The 22,655-nt window shown below is 38.6% G+C and overlaps 1 protein-coding gene across 2 annotated transcripts; it reads left to right on the top strand.

Annotated features, from left to right (window-relative positions):
- Positions 1–1,386: 1,386 nt before the first annotated feature.
- Positions 1,387–21,621, top strand: LOC128990995 (heterogeneous nuclear ribonucleoprotein H3-like). Of its 2 annotated transcripts, none has more exons than XM_054413686.1 (3): positions 1,387–1,472; positions 20,070–20,259; positions 21,241–21,621. In XM_054413686.1, exons 1-3 carry the CDS (start codon positions 1,437–1,439, stop codon positions 21,318–21,320), a joined length of 306 nt encoding a protein of 101 aa, XP_054269661.1. In that variant the 5' UTR covers positions 1,387–1,436; the 3' UTR covers positions 21,321–21,621. The 2 variants fall into 2 exon arrangements, 1 of the variants encoding a protein (XP_054269661.1); XR_008490583.1 differs by lacking the exon at positions 1,387–1,472 and adding an exon at positions 1,624–1,751.
- The last annotated feature ends 1,034 nt before the right edge of the window (positions 21,622–22,655 follow it).

The following is a 22,655-nucleotide window of genomic DNA, read 5'->3' on the forward strand; positions in this document are numbered from 1 at the left end:
TTATTACTGTATGATACATTTGTAAATGCCTAATTAATTAATTTTTCCCCTAAAAATGTTCAACTACTAAATGTAGAGTGGAAATGAAAACCGGGTTAAGTGCCAAAAACATCTTTTTGAGTTATTGCAAAAAATATCAATAAAACCATTACTGTTAATTTTTTTATACCAGATTATTTACAGTAGCTACAACAAAAGATGAGTAATCATAATTTTATGAAACAACTATTTTTAAAAGTCACTAATAGAATTTATAAACTTTTAAAGTTACACATTTGAGACAAGGGGTATGTCCATAATCATAGTGGTGAAAAGCGAGCTAAGTACATATACTTCAAAACCATAAAACGGGGTATGTGCAGAGTTAGTAAACATAAAAGATTCTAAATATTTTAACATTTCAGACGGGTAAAATATAAATTAAACAAAATAATATTGAAATCAAGTTTTATTATCATAAAACATCATAAAACCCGTAAAAAACATGAAAGGGTAAACGACAAATGTGTTGGTTTTAGGTATAAAAATTTAACAGTTAACTCTCTGTAAAAGTGTTTACACATTCTTCCTTCAGAAATGGTATCATATTCTTAAGTTCATATTTCTTCTCTTTTTTTCATTTTGTTTGTAGCATTCAAGGACTTGTGGTAGGTGTTTCAGAGCCTCTAGCTGCACATTTTCTTTAAAACTTTTATTTTTTACATGGCTCCAATTCACTGAATGTTTTTTAGGAGTTTCTTCATAGGATTAACTTCTACTAACTCTGTATCACCCACACCTCTACCAACACTGCCGGAACATTGCATAGCTTCAAAATGGGTTGTAAAGACGCTTGGCACATAGCCCGGTTTTCATTTCCTCAGCTGATGAAGTTGACCCATGCGCATTCTAGTGGCCACTGTTTAAACGTCTTGGAGCTATTGTTTTGCAGATAACCCGCTTTTTAACGTATTGGGCTTGGCAGATAGCACACATTTTGACACTTAACTCATTTTTTTTATTTTTTGGCACTTAGCCCGGTTTTCATTTCCACTCTACAAATATTTGCTTAAATAAATTAACAAACATTAATTAATGCAATTATTTGCATTTATTATTATTATGTTAACCCGTTGTTGCCCAACCACTGAAAAATTGGAAAAATAAGACAATATTTGCTGGAAGATGTTTTTATGGATCAAATTAAGTTATTAAATATCTCCATGGTTACTTGTAACAGAAAAAAAATATTATTTGGGACTTGAGGGTCCCGTTTGGGGGACTTAAGAGTCCCGTCGGTCGACAAAGGGCTAGTACCCTATGGAGTCCAGTATGTGCTGCAGCCTGGTGGACTAAGTTTGAACTACAAGGACATGTTGAAACTGTTGCTAGGCAACAGCTACAACCAATAGCAACCCTAGAATGGCCTAATTGGCAGCAGCTGTTCTGAAAAAGCAATGCTGGGACTTAATAGTCCCGTCGGTCGACAAAGGGTAAGCAGGTGTTCAACTATATCTAGTCAACGCTAGTACTCAATCATCTAGTACAACTATCACAACATCATCTGTTTACATTTATTATAGATCAAATTGCTCTACAACCGTCTTAAATATTCTGCAGATTCTGCTGCAGTGGCAAGGGGTGGGGTTTGGGGTCACCCCCCCCCCTTGACGAAAGGATTTTGCCCATAAAAGATCATAAAACCTCATAATAGTCCTAACTGTATAAATGTACATTATTGTGATTATTAATTTGCTTTTCGCATAGTCAAAGTAAGTTACAACTACAGTATTATTGCTCAATAATATTAGTTTGTCATTAACATCTTAGTTCAGTAATAAAAACTGTAACGTTTAAAATAACAACTACCGCAAGTTTTACTTTACTCATTGACCTTGAAGCTATCAGCCGATTCTTTTTATGCTTCCACTTTATGTTTGTCAAATAAAAATTGTGACGTTTCAAAAACAATAATGTGAGAACCTAATGCATGTAAATAATGGTAAAACCCTAGTAAAATTAAATAAATATACAATGCATTTCAACACATTAGCATTAGACTATAGAAAGAAACACAATTTATAATATGATCTTGGGAATTTAATGAATAATGTGCATTAGAAGAGGCAGGTGACAGAAAATGATTGAGGAGACGTGTTGTTAGTTTGCAAGGCCAAAAAATTAGTACTACCAGCGGGATGCGAACCCCGCACCTTCAGGGTGTCACATTATTAATGTGACAGGGTTGGTAGCTCGTTTCTAAATCATACCATTATAATGATCAATAGCTCAAATGTAAACCCTTTTATCACAGAATATTTTAAGGCTAGAACAAACTGCAAGCTGTAAAAACTGGAGATAAAGAAAAATTGTCTACAAACATGTTCAAACTACGAAACGTCCATAAGAAATGTATGGGGGTACGACTTTTTTGTTTTGTAGTCTTTTTGCATTGCCTGTTTTGATATGTTTTTTATTTATTTATTTATTTATTAAACATCATCACATTACATCAATTCTCTTGACAGGTGATTTGTCACAAAGTCTAATACTAATACTATACTACATTTTAAAATAAAATAGCTTACAAAAGAAATAAAGCATATAATAAGCTAAAAACCTATGGGAGAAGCAATATCTTTCAAATATACTCATTTTCCAGATATTCCTCTAACGAGTAAAATGCCCTCTCCAAAAGGAAATTTTTTAAAGATAGTTTAAATTTAGAGAATGAGGCAATGTTTTTAATCCCAGCGGGTAATTTATTGTAAATTTTTGGTCCCATATACTGAGGGGATAAATGAAAGATTTTAAGCCTATGTTGAACTGGTTTTATAATATTTTTGAATCTTGTGTTATGTGGATGAGATTGTTGACAGTCCATGAATGTGTCGAAATCACTTTTAACCATTAATGCCAATTTGTAAATATAAGAGCTAAAAAAAGTTAAAATTTTAAAATTAATAAATAAATCTTTACAATGTGTTCTACGGGAGACTCTGGCCATTAATCTTACAGCTCTTTTTTGGAGAATAAATATTTTTTTGGCCTGGCTTGATGAGCCCCATACATAATTCCATAATTCATAATCGATGAAAAATATGCGTGATATACTACTATTTGTGTTTCTAGATTAGTAGTATCCCGAATTATTGTGAGAACAAATGTTGCTGAGCGTAGTCTTTTTGATAGGTTTTTAATGTGTTTTTGCCAATTTAGTTGTGAATCGATTTCTATTCCCAAATAATTTATTGACTGTTGTGAATGAATTGTAGTTAAGTTTGTATTTACAATTATTTCTTGGTTAATATTGGATGCAGAAAACTGAATTAGTTGAGTTTTTGCCACATTCATGGACAGGCCATTTACTGCAAACCAATCCCCAAGGAGTTGAAATTCCTTAGTTATTGAGGCTTGAATGAACTCATTGTTTTGTCCTGTGCATATTAAAGCGGTATCATCTGCGTATTGAAAGGTGGACATCTTTTTTTTTTTTTTTTTTTTTTTTTTTTTTTTTTTTAGGGTGAGGAGGGAAAATGCTTTTACGCACACAGGTAGCCAGCCTGTAGTGTGAGACTCCTGAGTTTATCACAGACTACTCACTAAAAAACCCCCTCTACTCTGTTGGACACAGACCTGGAATTGTTTGTCACATTACTTCAAGTCAGGCCAACATGTGACCTAAGCCCACAGGGCTCGCACCGTTTCTGGCATTATTTATTTTTTGACCTACACCGCATCCCGGTCGAGGTCAAGCTTCTTGGCGCGGAGAACACCCTGGATGTAAAGTGACACACAGGTCCAATTGTCCTCACCCTCCATCATCATCGGTATGACCGTGTCCACCGACAGCAGTCCTACGAACTGTTGAGCCTCTAGGCGGGGCCTTTCCCAATGCTGGCAGTGGAAGAAAGTGTGTTCCACGTCATCGGGAATGCCTGGGCAGTATATGCAATCGGGTGACACGGCTTTGCCCATCCTGAACAAGTACGACCGGAAAAAGCCGTGACCCGTCAGAAATTGGGTGAGGTAGAAGTTCACCTCTCCGCACCGCCGATTAACCCAAGGTTGGACCTGTTGTATCAGTCGCCTGGTCCAGAGCCCCCTTGTCTCCTGTTCCCAGCTCTCCTGCCACAGCTGGAAGGTCCGGGTGCGTTCCTCAATACTTGCCTGGTCCTCCCCACGGCGCTGATAAATTGCCTTCCTCTCCGCCGCCAAAAGTTTGACGGGGATGACTCCAGCAACCACCAGGACGGCGGGTTCGGACACTGTTCGATAGGCAGATGCTACCCTTAGTGCTGCCTGACGCTGCACTCGGGCGAGCCGCATCCTATATACCTCCTTATTGAGAGCGTCTGCCCAGACCTCCGCACCGTACAGGAGCACTGACTGGACCGCAGACATCAACAGCCTTCTGCGGCTGGACCGTGGACCTCCGACATTGGCCATTAACCGACTAAGGGAAGAAACCATTTTAGCGGCCTTGTCCGCCGTACGGGTGATCTGGTCTCGCCAGCTGAGCTTGCTGTCCACCATGACCCCAAGGTACTTTGCGGCACGAGTGGTTTGGACTTCAACGTTCCCCACCATCAAAGGCACGATGGTGTCAATCCTCTTTTTAGTCAGAATGACAATCTCAGTTTTGCTCAGAGCGAGCGAGAGACCATGTTCTGCCATCCATGCGTTAATGGTTCGCATGACTCGATTTAGTTTCAGCTGGGCAAGCTCAATGCTACGTGCAGCTATTAAAGCCGCAACGTCATCTGCATACCCAACTAGGACGGTTTCCTCAGGCATCTCGGATCTCAAGAGGCTGTCGTAGGCGACGTTCCAGAGGTCCGGGCCCAGTATGGATCCTTGAGCAGCACCAGAAGTTACATCCATCGTCCTGGAGCCTTCTGTAGTGTCGTAAATGATGAGGCGGTACCGGAGGTAGTCCTCTATCATGCGCATGAGGTATGCCGGGACGTGGAAAGTGTTCTCCAGTGCGTCGAGCATATCGCACCACCTCGCGGAATTAAATGCGTTTCGCACATCAAGTGTTACAAGCAGCACAACCCGACGAGAATAGTTGTTAAACTCCTCAGCTCTCATTACGGCTCGCTTTACCTCCTCAATAGCGTCAACCGTTGACCGTCCCTTCCTGAAACCGTACTGACGAGGGGATAGATTCCCTGCAGCAACCACGGCTGAATTCAGTCGGGAACGGATCAACTTTTCCAAGACTTTCCCAGCAGTGTCCAACATACAGAGAGGTCTGTAAGAGGAGGGTAGGTCTGGGTTTCCTTTTCCCTTCCCCACGAGCACAAGCCTAGCTGTTTTCCAGCAGAAGGGAAACTTCCCCTCGGCCAGACAGGCATTGTACGTGCTCAAAAGGATTTGTGGGTTTATTGAAAAGACTTTCTTCAGGGCCTCACCAGGTACCCCATCCGGTCCAGGAGCCTTGTTGTTCTTCAGGGACAGAACGGCCGCCTCCAACTCCTCGAGACTGAAAAGCGGTACGTCGTCCACCCTTCCGAACTCCCGCAATGGACGCAGTGTGTGAGTCGGGAAAAGGGACTTTACGATCCTCTCCATAGAGGCCCCGTCCATAACGGAAGGTGGAGAGCGGGTGCCAAGCTTCTTGGTTACTATCTTGTAACCAAGGCCCCACGGATCGGAATCGACATCGTCCCTTAATTTCTCCCAGCAACTGCGTTTGCTCCGGTTAATGGCCCGGCGAAGAGACTTCCTTGCCACCTTGTAAGCGTCAGACTTAAGACGTCTATCTTCAGGTTCTCTAGCCCTGGTAGCAAGACGTCTGGCTCTCAATGCTGCCCGTCGTAGTTCTGCGATCTCGGTTGTCCACCAGTACACAGGTCGCTTATCGCACCGGGATATCCTGCGAGGCATTGACTCTTCGCAGGCCGAGACTATCAGCCTCATCAATGATGTAACTGATGTCTCTGCGTGAGCCACGCCGGATGCAGCAGGTACCACTGGCTCTCCCCGTAGTATGACTTCGGTGAATTTGGCCACGTCCAGCTTTTTGGTGTTCCACCGAACGGGCACCTGCCGAGACACGGTAGCTTGTCTCTGATGACTATCCATGACATCAAAAATGATGTACTGGTGGTCACTGGCCGTATAATCCTCTAGGACTCTCCAGGCTCGTATCCTCGGCAAGAGGGACTCAGATGCAAGCGTGATGTCTGGGATCGTTCCCCTCATTCCGGGACGCTGGAAAGTTGGCGTGTTGCCCTCGTTTATGACAACAAGTCCAGCCCTGGCAGCAAAGTCCAGGATGTACTTCCCCCGGGAATTAGTGAGAGTCATTCCCCACTCGACAGCCCTAGCATTGAAATCCCCCGCCACGACAACGTGCCCGGCGGTATCGCGCACGCTCTCTTCCAGGCGGTCTATCTTTCCACGAAAGTCACGGATAGCCTCGTTGGGGGTGAGGTATACACTAAAGTAAGTGACATCCCCGCACCGGACCCAAACGAATCCTCGGCCCTTCGCGTGACTCCTTACCTGCACTTTAGCTGTATTACGAACCCAGAACGCAGCAGTACCAAGTGTATCGGGAAACCAAAGAGATGGGTCCCTGTCCCGGTACTGGTACTGTTCGCTGACCAAGAGCGCGTCAACACCGTGTTCGAGGGCAAGCTGACTGAGAAGCGCGTCAGCCGTCCTGGATCGATCTACATTGCACTGGAGGATCCTTATCTTCGTGGTTGGGCTTTCGCTTGTTGTAGTGCGCCTTTAAATGCACTGCACTGCCCAGACCCAGCTATATGTTTAGCGTTTTTATCATTGAGGCCTTTCTCCTTACAGAGGAAACAGGTCTCAACTTTACAGTCCCTACGAGTGTGACCCACCTCCCCGCATCGAAGGCAGTTCTTGCCTCGGTCGGGCCCTTCGCAGTTTCGGGAGGAATGGCCGAAATCAAGGCATTTAAAACACCTCGTTACTTCCACCCTCCGTCTCAACCTGCAATTAACCCATCCAACCCTCAAATGCTGGAGTGCCAAAACCTTACTGGCGTTTGCGTCTGCCATTTCGGCGACCGCCATCCGCTGTTGACTCCGGTTTGGTTTCGTGAGCCACACCCTCAGACTAGCCGTTTGTCCGGCAAGCTCGGGGACAGCTTTTTTTAGGGCATCAATGACGTCATCCTCCGTTGACACACAATCCATATCCCGAACCTCGACGGACGTCTTGGGTTCGAGAGCACGAACGGTGCCCTGACCTTCCACAGCTGCCTTTAGTTCGGCAGCAAAGGCGGCTTTATCTTTAGACTTACCCAGTTCGAGGAGGACGTCCCCGTCCCGGGTTTGTCTAATCGACCGTACAACCGTGTCGGTTTGCTCTGGCTTAGCCTTGGCCTTGATAACACCCAAGACTTCGGCGAATGATCTTCCCTCCAAAGGCTTGACCAAAATTGCCTCAGTCCTGGGCTTTTTGGGCCGCGACTTTTTAGCGAGTGCCGAGCCAGGCACAGCTTGGGCCACGCCGGTCGATTGCGCCCTCACTGCCACATATGTCTTGGAGCCGACTTCCGCGTGCCTCAATTTCCTCTTCTCCTTTTTCGTAAGGCGCTTTTCCCACACAGTCCCAGATGGTGTTTCTACGACTGACCCCTTTCGGGAGCTACCCTCAATGGGTGTCGCAGGTTGCTGTGGCTGTTGAGGTTTCGCTGGAGCGGCAACTACGTCAGAGAAGGACCTAGAAGTCTGGGTCGCCTTGACCTTAACTTTAGGCTTTGCTGTCTGAACAACCTCTTCTCTTTTTGGAGGGCTTTCTGATGTAGGCCTCCTGCGTTTCTTGGAAGGTCGCGCATTGTCGTCAGGTAGGGACACCACCTTCTCGGCGATCCTTTCCATGGCCGCCTTGCTCACCAGCCGGCAGGCGAAGACAAAACCAAGGTCGTCCTCGAGCTTAGCCATGCCATTTTTAACCACTTGGTTAACTCCTCTCTGCGTCTTAAAGGTTTCAAGCATTGCCTTTATGGTCTGCTCCATGTTTCGAAGCCGGTTTTCAATGTCATTTTCTGCGTCGAGATATTGCTGACGCAGAAGTACCATTCCCGACACTTCCAAATCTAACGCTGTTGTTAGGGATTCCTCCGGCATCCCTTCACCAGACTTAGAGGGTGGTCCACCGTTTCCTTCTCCACTTGTCAAGGGAGATCCCAAAGTCAAGTCTTTTGTACACCTGAAAGATGCAGGTGGAGGGGACGTCTTCACGCCTTTCAATGTTGGCGATCTCTGGACCTTGGAGCTTCGCCCAAAAGGGTCTCGCTCTACTTCCGACTTCTTTTCTTGCTCATTCGAGCTACTTATTAAAGATGTGTTCAGGGTATTTGTTATAAAAGCCATCTTGTGTTTACCAGCGCATCGTGCGGCAAGGGGCGGCCCGGAATAGTCAGGAACGGGTATACCCTCGGGGACAGCGCCCCTACCCCAGTTCCCCGAGGCCCAACCTCCGTTTTCCCAGCACCGGATACCTGACGTGCCGGGGGTCACCCGTCACAATGTAGAGCCCGACCTCTACATCCATGCCGCACTCCCTGACCAAGGACCGAAGTGGCTGGTTTCTCACGACTCACTGAGAATACCCATCGGCAGTGCAGAGCACACATCAACCCCTGCAAACACAACAGGGGCACTCCCAAGGACTCCCAGTGAGAGCGTCGGTCACCCTTTTAGTCGCCTCTTACGACAAGCCCGGGAAGGCTGCGGTTCTATTCTAACCCCGAAACCGCAGGGGGGAAGGTGGACATCTTAGTAGCATTGCACAGATCATTAACATAAATAATAAATAAACAAGGGCCGAGAATGGAGCCCTGAGGAACTCCATTGGGGTTAATGTTCCACTCTGATTTATAATTTCTCTGCATTTTTTGTAAAATAAGTCTTTGTTTTCGGGTCTTTAAATATGATATGAACCATTTTAATTCAGTATTTTTTATTCCATGCATACTTAATTTTTCTATGAGTATCTCATGATTCACACAGTCAAAAGCCTTGGATAGGTCACATAGCACACCCACAGTCTTCTGCGATCCATCCAAGGCTTCCGCAATGTAGTTAATCATTTTTGTTATGGATTTTTCAGTACCGAGTTCTGGGCGGAAACCAAACTGTGAAGGATTTATTAAATTATTGCTTTCTAAATATTCTGTTAGTTGAATCTTTACAATTTTTTCAAAAATCTTTGAAAAACAAGGCAGAAGGGCGATGGGGCGGTAGTTAGAGGGATCGTTGACATCGCCCTCTTTGAACAGAGGTTTAATCTCAGCCAACTTTAGCTTATCAGGAAAAACCCCCCTCTCAAGGGACTGATTCACTATTTGGCATAATGGATGTTCTATAAATTTAAAAACTCTTTTAATGACAAAAAGAGGAATTTCATCCCAACCTGAGGACTTAGTGTTACTGAGAGATGTAACAACTTTTCTTAACTCGTCAATTGAAACATTTCTAAATTTAAATGTTAATTTGGAACGTGGATGATTTTCGATTAGTAACTGAGTGGCTTTTAATTTATCTGTTGATTTGTTGGCATACTGAGAAACATTAATAAAAAAGTTATTGAATTTATTTGCTACCAATACTGCACAATTTTGTATATCCCTTTCATGTTTGAATTTAATCTCAACTGGAGTATCAGATATTTGTTTATTAAGTCCTGTTTCATTTTTCACTACTACCCAAGATGCTTTACTTTTATTCTTAGATTTTTTAATAAAATCGTCATTAGCTTTCAGTTTTGCTAATGCAACTACTTTTTTAAAGACCTTTCTGTAGTTTTTGTAATAGCTTAAAAACTGAGGGTTACGATTCCATTTTGATTCTTGGTGCAACCTATTTTTATTTTCTGCTGAAATTTTTATTCCTGTTGTTATCCAGTTATTTTTGTTACGTTTATTCTTTGGACGATCTACTGTTTTGGGGAATGCCTCGTTGAATGAATTTAGAAAGTTTGTAAAAAATTTATTGTAATTTGTATCTACATTAAAGGTTTCAAAAGGGTTCCAAATAACATTATTTAGTGTGTTTTCAAAGGTTTGAAAATTTGTTTCTGTAAACTTCCGAGTAAGTTTTTTATTTACACCCTTAAGTCTTGGAGAGGACATTTTCTCAAATGACAAAAGTAAAACTTTGTGGTCTGATGCACCTATGTCTAAAACTAAACTGCTAGTTTTTTTTGTCTGCAAGTTAGAAATAATATTGTCAATGCAAGTACTTGAAATACTCGTTACCCTAGTTGGAACAAGAACGTTAGGTTTGAATCCAAAACAATCACAAATTTCTAGTAAATTATCAGTACTTACTTTATCGGTAAATAAATCTATATTTGTGTCTGACATTATAAAAACATTTTTTGACATTGCTTCCAAAGCTATTTTGTCTAATAACATTTCAAACTTTTCTAAAAATATATTATCTATGTCCCTACCTGGAATTCTGTATACTGAAATAAAAACTGAATTCCAGTCCTTGACTTCAATAAAAGATCCTTCAAAACAACATTGTTCATTTAAAAATTTTAAGTCATTTCTAACCTTAAAACTAACATTTTTGTCAATCATTAAACATGAACCCCCCCGCCATTGATCTATTCTAGCATAGTAGTCAGCAATTACAAAACCATCTAGTTTATTTAAAACATTTATACTTTTAACATCAAGCCAATGTTCATTTATAGATATAACATTAATTTTGCAATCCATATTTCCAATAAACAGATTAAGGTCTACATAGTTGTTTAGAAAACCCTGAATGTTAAAATGTAATAAAAACATATCTTTTCCAAATTTACTATCAGACGCTAACTTGACATGTGCATCAGTAAAATTATCTATTTCTCTAAAAAAATATCTTTACTATTAGTACTACTTGTATTCTGCTTGTTGTTACCACTTGTACTCTGCTTTTCACTACCACTTTTGCACTTGTTACTTTCACAATGCTGTAACTGATGGTGTGATGGGATGAGTGGAGGGAAGGTGTTGAGGCTGGCCAGGGTAGGCACATCATCGTCTGGCCTCTGTGATGTTGGATGGTCATGGTGGGGTGAAGGACCTGGAGCCGCAACAGCTTCAGACATAGAAGCATCTTGCTCAGTAGCTGACAACTTAGTATGCCTCTGTATTTCCTTGTATTCATTACTGATGTCATGAGTTCCGGGACTGCTGCAGATGTAATCAGTTTGTGGAGAAGCAGGATGACTGGATTGTTGACTCTCACAATACTGTAAGCGGGAGTTGACTGTAGAATTATCTAGCTGCTGTGGAACTTGCAGTTTTGAAGGATCAGATGGAAGATCATCACTTTGACTCTCGGAAGCTCGTAAGTTGGTGGGTCTTGTCAGTCGAATTAATTGTTCGAGTCGATGCTGAAATTCTTCATGTGCCAAACCGTTTCTTAGTTGTCGGTGAGATTTTTGATAGTACGACACAATAGTAACCGTAGCCTTAGTTTCCTGTTGAAAGTTTTTTAGGTTGGTGATAAAGTGGTAGAGCTCAATCCTATCTCGCACACATCCAATTGGTGAACAAATTAAGTGATTTAGACCTTTTCTTTTGAAATCCTGGGTCAAATTTTTAAAAGCTGTATCATAATCAAAAATTTTGGGTTTACCGTAGTATTTGCCTTTAGTGATGAGGCTGTATATGAAAGTACCTTGACTTTCTTGTAAGGCTAGGTGTTCAGTTAGACGTTGTTCAGGACTAGGTTTACCAAAATGTTTTTTGAAAACTACAGCCACTCCAGCAGACATATGGCGAGGATCGCTAAAGTCAGCTGAGATAGAGTGTGCAAAGCCTACAGTTTTACAGCCTCCATACTTCTTAATGACTTCCGACATGTGCATATCTGTGACAGTTATGTTTGTGTTCAATTCTTTTTTACTATGAAATAAGTTTGGTTGAATTTTTTTAATTGTATTAAATATCAGATGAACTAAGAAATTTTTGCCTCTATTATTAATATGGAGACCATGCTTCGTGAAGTGAAACCTCTTTAAATTATCAACGTCAATAATATATACATTGTCAAGCCGGGCCACTAGTTCTTTAAGGTAGTTATTTAAAAGGTCAATTTCATTGTGAAGGGAGTCATTTTGATGCAAATCATATCTTCTTGGTATTGTTGTTATAACCACAGGCGAATTTGCACTGATGTCTTGCAGCTTTTTTTCCACACCAGAGTAGAGAGGGGATAGATCTTTACGTAGAGTATCATTGGTCCCACCCATAAGCACTGTAATGTCACCCTTTGAATGTGACGCAGTCTCGGCGACTTGAAGAAGGCAAGCATTTGGCATCACAGATCCCAGAGTTTGAAGCTTATCAGGATACTTTTGTTTTAATGTAGTACCTATATATCTCCCCTGACTATCCGAAAAAACTGAGACATTCAAAACAGGCTTACCAACACGGAAATTATCTGAGAAGACAGCTGTTTTTTCCTTTTCATACTTTGGCTTCACTAGGTTTCTTTGACTAGACTTCTTTCCACTTTTAACTGTCCGGGCTTCACCACCAGCCTGTCCATCTGAAGGAGAATCCTCTACTACCTCCAAAGCGCCAAACCTGTTTCTTAATAACACGTTTTCTTGGTTCCTACCAAAAGCTTCAGTATTTAACCTAGGAACTCTAGATATACCTCCCGAGGCTTTGGAGCCCCCCACTTCAATCCATTCATTTTGCTCCTTGTTGGTGGATTTCACACTGCTATTAGTGTTAGACAGATTTGCATTAAGGGTTATTGAGCTGACACATGTTTGATCAGTAGTTTTATGAGAGGCTGTTGGTGCTTGCTGAAATATTAATTTCTTCAGTGTTTCTGAGGTTAAGAAAATGTGATTATTGTTGTACAGCAGGTAAGCAATAGTGGAGCGCTTAATCACAATATCTGACTCCTCAAACTTCAGTCGCAGGACACAAGATTCAATATTATGAGTAACCTCACTTGCAATTGCCTGAATGAGAAGGTCAACAAACATCAACATGTATACGCCACAGTCTACTTTATTCATATTTGCTATTCATATTGTTTACTATTTCATACTATAGTATTCATGTTTACTGTTTCCTATAATAGTTTTTTTCACATATTTGTTCAAACGTCTGAGAATAATGTCCTTCTTGGTGAAAACCTACTACCGTACAGTATCTGATAGGCCTATACTGCCAACCCTAGAGTGATTATTGAAAATGGTCCATTCTTTTTTTATGACCCATTGTGCAACTGTGGGTGTAAACAGAACGGACTGTCTTGTTCTGCTTCATGAGGGGAGTGCCAGATTACCCACATAGCACAAGTACATCAATTTGACGTAAAATTGATGTCAAAGACGTCAACGTCAATGATATTTTGTACGTCATTTTGACGTCAATCAAGATCAATTAGACGTCAAAATGACGTCAATATGAAGTAAAAAAGAAAATAAAATTTATGTAAAAATGATGTAAAAAATTGACGTCATGTGACGTCTTTTTGTTGTAAATTTGACGTAATATTGCTCAGTTTTTTAGGCAAAATGATGTCAAATTCACACCAAATTGACATCATTATGTTGAGCAAAAAAATGTAAAATTGACATAAAAATAATGTAAAATATTTCCCCTATTTTTTTTATAAAATTATCGGTAATTCTTCATAGAACTGTAATTGTATTCATATTAATTTTCAATGTTACTAGTGCCAAAAATTTTTTAGTTCTGCAAAATCTTGATGACATAATTGGCAAATCTTTTGCAAAAATCTGTTGGAACCATGCTGAGGAAAACTTGTAAATAAATACCTAACCTAGACAAAGGTAATAAGTTTTATAACAAATTGTAAAACAAATGGATGACCTAGGCATCAGCTGATGAATTTTCTGCATAACAGATAAAAAAACTAGGCCTACTAAAAAAATACTGCAATTTATATTTGTTAGGCTTCAATTTTTTTTCAATAGCAGTGTTTGACATTGGTATAAACTAAACTGTGGAAAATATATTTTTATGCTCTTACTTTCTGATCTAATTCAAATTATGGTGTTTATATTCTTAGGTTATGTAAATAAAAGTATCTTACAAAACGGAAATGATCGGCTTTATAAATTTCATACAGAATCTTTTATGTACTTTTTACATTTTACTGTACAAAAATATTTTCAATTTATGATATTTTAAAAAATAGAATAGGAATTAATTATGCTGGAAAATAAAACCTGGAGTCCAAATAAAAATATTTATTCATACAATAAAACTAGGTACATCATTAACATCCACACTACTTATATAACTCATATTCGCTCTCCAATTCTTCTCTATTGCACCCTTCTGTAACAAGCAATAAATAAAAATGGTTGATTATGAAAATACAAAATAGATTCTTTATAGAAAGATCATTAAATGGATAGCAGCGCACAAATGTTGTGTCAGAGGGCTGGTACTGATTTACCAACGGTTTGAGGGGCTAACCAAATATACAAATACACCTATCCGTCTTAAAGACCCAGGAGGACAGACACGAAAAAGAGGGTGGTGTGACAAAATAGTAAAATTTACCAACTCTTTTAAGTTTTTGGACAAGATGTGGCCGGGCTTTGCAAACAAGTTTCATGCTAGCTAATTTGCGATGCATGTGATTTTTTATAGCCTACTGAGAAACGCTCATACATGGGCATTTTTATTAATAGCCTATAGGCATATATTTGTTGATTTTATTTATTGAGATGAAAAAATTTTCAGAAATATTTACCCTCAGTTATGTTTAAAAATATGAGGTATTATTTGTAGTTATTTCTAAATAATTTTAATAGAAAGCGATTTACGATTTTGATCTTTGTGTGCCTTTTTTTTGAGGATGGCAACTGAACTTCAAAATGTGTATTGCTTGATCGTTTGTGAACTTAGCGTATTCAAAAATTTTACCTGTTAACCCATTAGAGTGGAAAATTAGGACGGTTCAAGAAGTTTGACCAACAAGGATTATAAATTAAAATCAAGCATAAAATTAAGAATCCATTTTAAACGAACGCAGAAAAAACAAATAAAATTATATTCACGAAAAAGACTAGGCCTACCCATAGAACCAGCCACACTTAAATTCCCTCCTCGGAATGCTCAGAAGGAGCCGATAAAATTCAGGTGTCGATAAAAAGCTGTTTCACTCTTTTTAACTGATTAGTTATTTTAATTTTATCGAAGGGACCCTAGGGGATTTTATAGAGCTCTAGAAGTGCTCATGAAATCTAGAAGACGCTAAGGTGAGAGCTATCTCATATTCACCCTAAAATTGGTCTAGCTTTAAGAATGACTCTGTAGTCTAGGTCTGACTAGTATTCTACCCTGGCCGATTCAATAAAACGAACCCGTCTTACAATTTATAATTATCTGACGAAAGTGGGTAATAAATGAATGTAGGCATACGGCATACGTACTATGATTAACTGGAAAAAATATACTGTAATATAAAAATATAGAATCTTTAGGGGCCTGCTTAGGATGAACACAGAATTGATCATGATATGGTAAATACATTAATGGTTAGGCCTACTAACTTATTCTTCATAGTGTAAGTTAATAGCCAAGTTGACCTTCTAAATAAATAATCGATAATTGGCGTAGCCTAAGATGCGTAAGTAGCATTTAACAGTGACAATGTTATCTCGTCGTTAGAGTACAAACTAGTTTAATCTTGTATCTTGGTCATGCTCCGATTAGGCTACAGTTAGATTGAAGCTTAAACAATCTTGTTGTGATGGATTAAAGTACTAGCCAACAGCCTACTTGATGTGACTATAACCTATAAGAAGGGCCACAAGCCCTTTCATACAGAGGGTATAGAAACTGAAAGTTGGTGGAAGATTACTGTTAGGTCAAATTCGTCTCTTAAATCACAACTCTGAATCCCTCTTTTGAAGAGCTAATTATATACCCCAACCAAATCATAGAACAGTAAACAATCCCTATTACAAAACAAAATATCTTAAATATAAATTAAATCACAACATGATTGCTAATTACCTGTAAATGATTTTAAATTTACTTCATCTAATATTATTATTGCATCTTGAGAGGGAATAGTATTTCAACATGCAGGATTATTGTAGTAATACATGTCAGGATTTGGAAGTGGAAATTAGGCAATGCTTCCTCTGAAAATTAAACGCGGAACCAACACAATCGCAATATCACAAAAAATGAACTTAAATAAAAAGTTGGAGTTGTCGTTTATGGTGGATTATTTAAATTATTATGGTGGTTAATGTTTAATGATGCTTAATTAACTTTATGTAAAAAAAGTTAAATCATGGGCCTAACAATTTATTTATTTAGGTTACAGGAACAACACTATTTTCATGATTCAAAAACATTTCATTTGTTCATACTTGGGCATATTTCCTTATTCATTTTTTATATAATACATGTAAGTTAAGTTTATCTATGAAAACTTACTTTTAGTAAGTTAGGCTAAGAAACCTCAAGTAGCATGCCACCCGCATCCAATTATTTTGAGGTCTTCAACAATGTTGGCGGTAGACCCTGGGCATTTGGAGTTCTTCATGATAGCCTCTGTACCGTACTGTAAAGAAGATAAGGTAGTTTTAATTACGGTTGATTGGAATGATGTAGCCTAACTTTAAATTTATAGGCTTTTGCTTGGAACAACATAATTACAGTTCTCAATGTATCACACTAGGCCTGCCTATACTATATCTATTGTTGTTAGTGAAGTGAAGTCGCGAAGTGGGCAATTCAGGGTTAATTAGATAAATAGTGTTACTGTTCATCAGCTGTTCGTAGGCTATGTTTACAAAGTGAAAAGCAGATGAAATTAAGTAGGCTACTGAGTACCGGTAACCTAATTATCCCATTGGATATTAAATATCGGTATCCAGCAAATTTTGATGATGGGCAAGATGAACTCAGTTTGAAATGCAAAAGGTTTACACATATAGGCCTATTTAGGTGTAAGTGGTTAAGAATTATACTATAAAATAGAATTTAAAACAGTAGGCTAGCACACTCTGTGTAGATGGCTCATCCAACTACCTTGGCTATTTTGTTAAGTTATTGAGTTAGCCTACTGATTTAAATAGGCTACTAAACTGGCAAGTCCTGATTGACGGAATGACTTGTAACCTGCTTCAGTTTCCAAAATAAGTTAAGTTAGTACATAATGGTTAGGCTAGAACATTACCTTTTCTTAGGTTTAGACTCCTTATCCAAAAGATAGCCTAACTTACTTAACTTAGACCTACCCCTACGATACCAAACAAGCCTAGCTTAACTTGAAACTGTAGGGTAGGCCTACTTCTAAGATAGCCTAGGCTAAATACTTTGCTGCAATCGTATTAATTAAATCGCAGAAGATACACGTCCTGTAACCGAACGTAGATTAATTTAATCGTCCGGCAGCAACCTCACCGGGTTGTGTTGGCCCGGAACACTATAACCACAACGATACGACGTACAGCCGTATTCAGTGGTGTAGTGGATAGAGTAGCCTACTCGGCTGATGAACAAGAGTTATCTAGATCCAATACCAACGGAGGCACTAAGTTAACTTTTTGTTAAAGATTTACCTAGCTTAGAATGCCATTTCTTCTTAACTGTACATCTTTTGTTAGAATTTGAGGCATTTATAATTTAATTTTATGAACAGAATTTAACCTGCATTCGATTTTTTCACTATCAGCAAGTATGTTTAGGCTAGTTAGGTTAGGTTATGACAGTAACTGCCGGACGCGTATCCTCTGCCTAATTAAATAGCCGTGGGCCAGGAGTCTAAGATATGAAATAGGCTTAATGTTACCGATTAATGTTAAAGCTAAGTTATTTGCTTAGGTAAAATGATTAGTACTTGCCTGAGTTCTGTTGAAATTGGATTTCCCGGTTGAACTAGATGCTTCTAGGCCTGAACACTTGTTTTTAAGTAAAACTAGCTAAGTTAGACTAAAAAAACTGTTAACAATTGAAACTACAAAATCAAATGAAGTTATTAATGTAATAACACATCTTAATTTTTCAATAATTGGATGATTATAAATAATTCATTCAAGGAAAAGTCGGCTGGTTTTTTGGCCATCACAAATAAATAACGCAAACATATATAACAAACATTGGTAAACATAAACATTCAACCATATGAAGCAGACCAGCAGACAGGCATGACAACAAAAATTATTAATGGACAAGGACCAAAGAAAAAGATAGAAGATAGAGGCACCTTTACTGTTGGAGTCAACTAACTGCTTTTACAAACTTGCCTTATAAATAAAGTGTACATAAATAAAGTTTTTAATGTAGCTTGCCATAATAAAATGCCTTTTTAAAACAATATGACATTCTGTTCATCCGAAAAGAAACTTTCTTGACTTTTAAAGAAAATAGCGTTGTTTTACTACACGACTTTAAGCACTTATTTGACACTTGTATTCAATGGAACTCTACAATTTGATTAGGCTATATTATGTACTTTTTTCACACTGTAAAATATGTGAACTATAGCTTAAATTAATGTATACCACAATTAATGTAGGTTTTCGTACGAGTTGTATAAGTAAGTCTCAAAAGATTTGTTTTTTCATTTTCACTTTAAATTATATACAGATTTTTGATCAGTGTAGTTGATAAATTATTTTATGTCATTTTTACGGCAAAATGATGTAAACATTTTGATAATAATTTTTGTTCCAGTTGGATTATGAAGTTGGTTTTGATTATCATACTAGCACAAATTATATTTCGTCATTAAAAATAAAGGATACACAATTTTTTCATTGAAATATGTGATAAAAAAAATTGACCACAATTTGACGTCAATATGACGTCTACAATTTGATCAGGACGTCAATTTGACGTCTTTTACTAAATTTTTACGTCAAATTGATGTTATGTGCTATGTGGGTAATGAATATAAGAACATTGAAACAAAATGATAAGTTATTCGAATTAATAAAAATCATAACCCGCACGACAGACATAAAATAGACCTTTAAATAGTCATATTATAGCCTATCAAGGAAAATCATTCACGTCTACAAACCCGGTCTACCAAATACGAACTTGATAATTTTATTTACAGCATTTCATATATTTAATGCTATTTATTTGAAAAAGGAGCAAATTACGGCCTATGAAAATAAATATTTCATCAACAAAAGAACCGAACGAACTATCTTTTTACAAACGAATAAACAACAATTAAATTAGAATATAATAACGCATTTTACACGCTAATAATAATCATAACAATAATAATAAACATAGCCTACTTCTCAATATACTTTTATTTAACATCAACCCCATTGCTTTTACTGCGAATTATTCATTGGATACGATATTATGGTACCGATAGGATCGTAGGTTCTACACTTTCGGCAACACTGGCCAACAATCTTCGTGCTTTGCTCCTATTGGCCGGCGCGCGACGCTTCTGATTGGAAGTTAGCGAGTTCCGCCGAGGGACCGAGTTAGCGAATTCTGTCCTAGTACGGAAGTCACTAACCCGGCTCTAGAGCGGGTTAGCGGGTTCCGGAGTTAGCCAATTCCGAAACCGAACAAGTTAGCGAGTTCCTCTCATCGACCAAATTTTAAGATAGGACATTTAACATGGGGTTAGCGAGTTCCAGAGTTAGCCAATTCCGCGGACCCGATAAAATCCATTGGTGAATTGGCGGGGATCGAATCCGGGACCTCAGGGACTGAAGTCCCGCGCTCTAACCACTACGCCAGCTCGCTCCCCTGTGTAGTTTACATTACAGCTATAACTCTTCATGTCGTACCTACACTTAAAGTTCCCAAAGGGACGAGATATTGTGTGTTTTATGTCTTATCTGTGTTGGCCTACCTATACTTCCTCTAAGGTAATGGTAAGCCAGCTACTATTCCTTCTTCGTTTCTACATATTTCAACTATTAATTGCTAAAATACACTATCAACGTTATACTTTGTGTTGAAGTTATAATTCATCTGAATAAAATTATATTCGGAGGGTGTAAAATATTTGGAATATAAGTATGTCTGGTGTTTTATCTTGTACAAACAAGTTTCCATACTAGAAACATAACCCGACCAAAATATTTATCGTGTTTGGTTGCAGTTCTTCAGACCGGTAAATCCAGTGAACATTCGCATAGTGTATGATGACAACGGGCGGCCAAGTGGAGAGGCGGATGTAGAATTTGCATCTCACGACGACGCACTGCGAGCCATGTCTAAAGACAAGAGTCACATGCAACATCGCTACATCGAACTCTTCCTCAACTCCACCCCAGGCGGTGGCGGATATGGTGAGACAATATACATTTACAAGTAGCCTAAATCAAGATTTGTAATAGTACATTATGTTACTAGTCCTTTAAAATAGGTGTTAACCAGACGAGTGTGGTCGTCCCCGTGGGATACGAAGTTGAGTGCAGGATTACGATACGAGTCCGGTAACACATTTTGTATGAGTGACGTACAATATTTTACGCCATACTACTCTAAGCTAACTGAACAATAACGAATCTCTGTACAAATCCCCTTTTATCCCCACCAACTAAAGGACAATCACTACTCATGGTTATGTTTTTAAATATAATCAGCTGGTTGGTGTCAGATAAAAACTCATTACAGTACAGTAGTATGTAATGCAACCTCATTTGATTAAGCTGGTGGCAAACAGCTGTTTTCTTGATTAAATCCTTGCGTGGGAAGTTCATTAAAACAGTGTAGTGTGGCGTAATAGTTATATTACGTTACTAGTCCTGAAAATAGGTGTTTACTGGAGTAGTGTGAGAAATGTCGAGTACAGGATTACCATACGAGTCCGGTAAACACATTTTGGAAGAGTGACGTACGATATTTTACACCATACTACTAAATCTGTACAAATGCGTATATATTACCACTGACTAAAGGACTAACAATTACTAGTCATAACCTCTACAAGAAGTTATGTTTTTGTTTATAACCACTCATTGCCAAATACAGTATAATCAGCTGTTTGGTGTCCGGTAAAAACTCGTTACAGTACAGTATGAAACCCCATTTGATTAAGCTGGCGGAAGAGTATGTGTGTGGTGAGACGTAAAAGGTAGCTTGTTAAACTTATCAGAAAAGATAAAACTACTTGACTTCCCCCCTTATAACCAACAATCATTCCATGACTCTATTTTAAAAATCACTTTATGTTTCTGGTAAAAAAGTACTCCAAAAATCTTTGATTTATACTCTTTGTGAAACTTCACAGTTTAATTGTCTTTGAAATTTTGTGCTGTTTGTTGCAGGGATGGGGAGCAAATTCCGAGGTGGTGGATATTCAAACAGCAGCAGCAACAATCTAGGTTTTAAGTACAGCTCTTTTTGAATGTAATTCATTTCTAAAATAAGGGTATAATAACACTAATTATTAAAGTGATTTGTTCGGATTGTAACAGTCTAGCACAATAGAGATCGGTGGCTACAGGGTCCGTAGTGTTGTTCTGTAACGTGAAACTAACTTCAAGTTTTTCTCTTTTGTCCAATCATTGAAGACTAGATCAATTAACTGTTGCCGAGACAGTTTGTATATTTCGTATTAACTCAAATGTGTTTTAGTTTTAATCTTTTCTTTTTTTACTATGTGGATTTTTGTTGTGATCACTTAAAAATAAATCTTGTCATAAGTATGCTGTTGTCTATTTATAACTGGCCCGTAAACAAAAATATACTTGCATTCCTTTTTAAATGTACACTAGATAGCAATCACTACTCATGGCCATATACTTAGCCTACTGGTACTCACCTTATAAATACTTAAACACACTTACTATCTTAGTGTGTGTTCAACTGGAACTGTGTTTTTAACAGCAACTCACTGGCCACCATATTGGACTTAAAGAAAACTTATCTTCCTTAAATGATTTTTTTTACATGGAAAGATAATAAAAAATTGCTATTTAAATTAATAAAAAGCTGGTATTTTCAAGCCCCATCTTCAAACTCTCTAAGAGTCCTCCACTTCTTTCTTGTCCTCCTTAGACACATGCTGCTGGCCCTAGTTGAAAATAAATTAGTGGGAAACTTTGGACTTGGATAATGATTTTAAATGGGAGGCTGAAACTAACTAATTACAGCATTGTTTCCCACTAATTTACCCCTTCCTACTGTAGAGTGTAACAATAACGATTTCCCGTAATAGTGAGTGGGAGGTGTTAACGATTTTGCCGCGATCGCAGGCAATTCTTTTCCCCCCTCGACTCCTGACTGGATCCGCCACTGAACATTAGACAAGACGATCAAAGACTCAGCAAGTATCATCTTAATTAAAATATGTAAGGTGTAATTTAATTTTATGACATAATCAAGATGTTTGCAGCTAAAAATCAAGAAAAAATCTATTTTAATTATTGAGGAACTTCATGTATTGAGATTTAATAACTTAAATAAAAGTATCATCAAAATCCATAGTTGCATAGTGAAAGGGTGGCAAATTTAGGACTTCCCCCCTAGAAAAATGTGTAGCTGCGGCCCTGAGCATGATCAGACTAGGAGAACAGGATTTAATGGGATAACTAATGGGCGTTTTAAACCACAATGACAATGTACGGCTTAAAAATCAAATAATTGAGTTTATTAAAGTGTTGTGCATTTAACAGAGTGTTGTGTTTATTTGTTTAACAGAGACAATTTTTAAGAATTGTAAATTTAAAATTAGTTTATT

Source organism: Macrosteles quadrilineatus, unplaced genomic scaffold (assembly GCF_028750875.1).
Source record: "Macrosteles quadrilineatus isolate MER2022 unplaced genomic scaffold, UCM_ALF_1.0 Scaffold_3__2_contigs__length_128488019, whole genome shotgun sequence".
Lineage (NCBI taxonomy): Eukaryota > Metazoa > Arthropoda > Insecta > Hemiptera > Cicadellidae > Macrosteles > Macrosteles quadrilineatus.

What these genes read in the sequence shown, in the direction of transcription:
- LOC128990995 (XM_054413686.1), top strand. Translation starts at nt 1,437, where the DNA reads ATGCTGGGACTTAATAGTCCCGTCGGTCGACAAAGG. An exon ending in GTCCCGTCGGTCGACAAAGG is followed by an intron (nt 1,473 to 20,069) that starts GTAAGCAGGTGT and finishes GTTTGGTTGCAG; the next exon opens with TTCTTCAGACCGGTAAATCC. An exon ending in CCCAGGCGGTGGCGGATATG is followed by an intron (nt 20,260 to 21,240) that starts GTGAGACAATAT and finishes TGTTTGTTGCAG; the next exon opens with GGATGGGGAGCAAATTCCGA.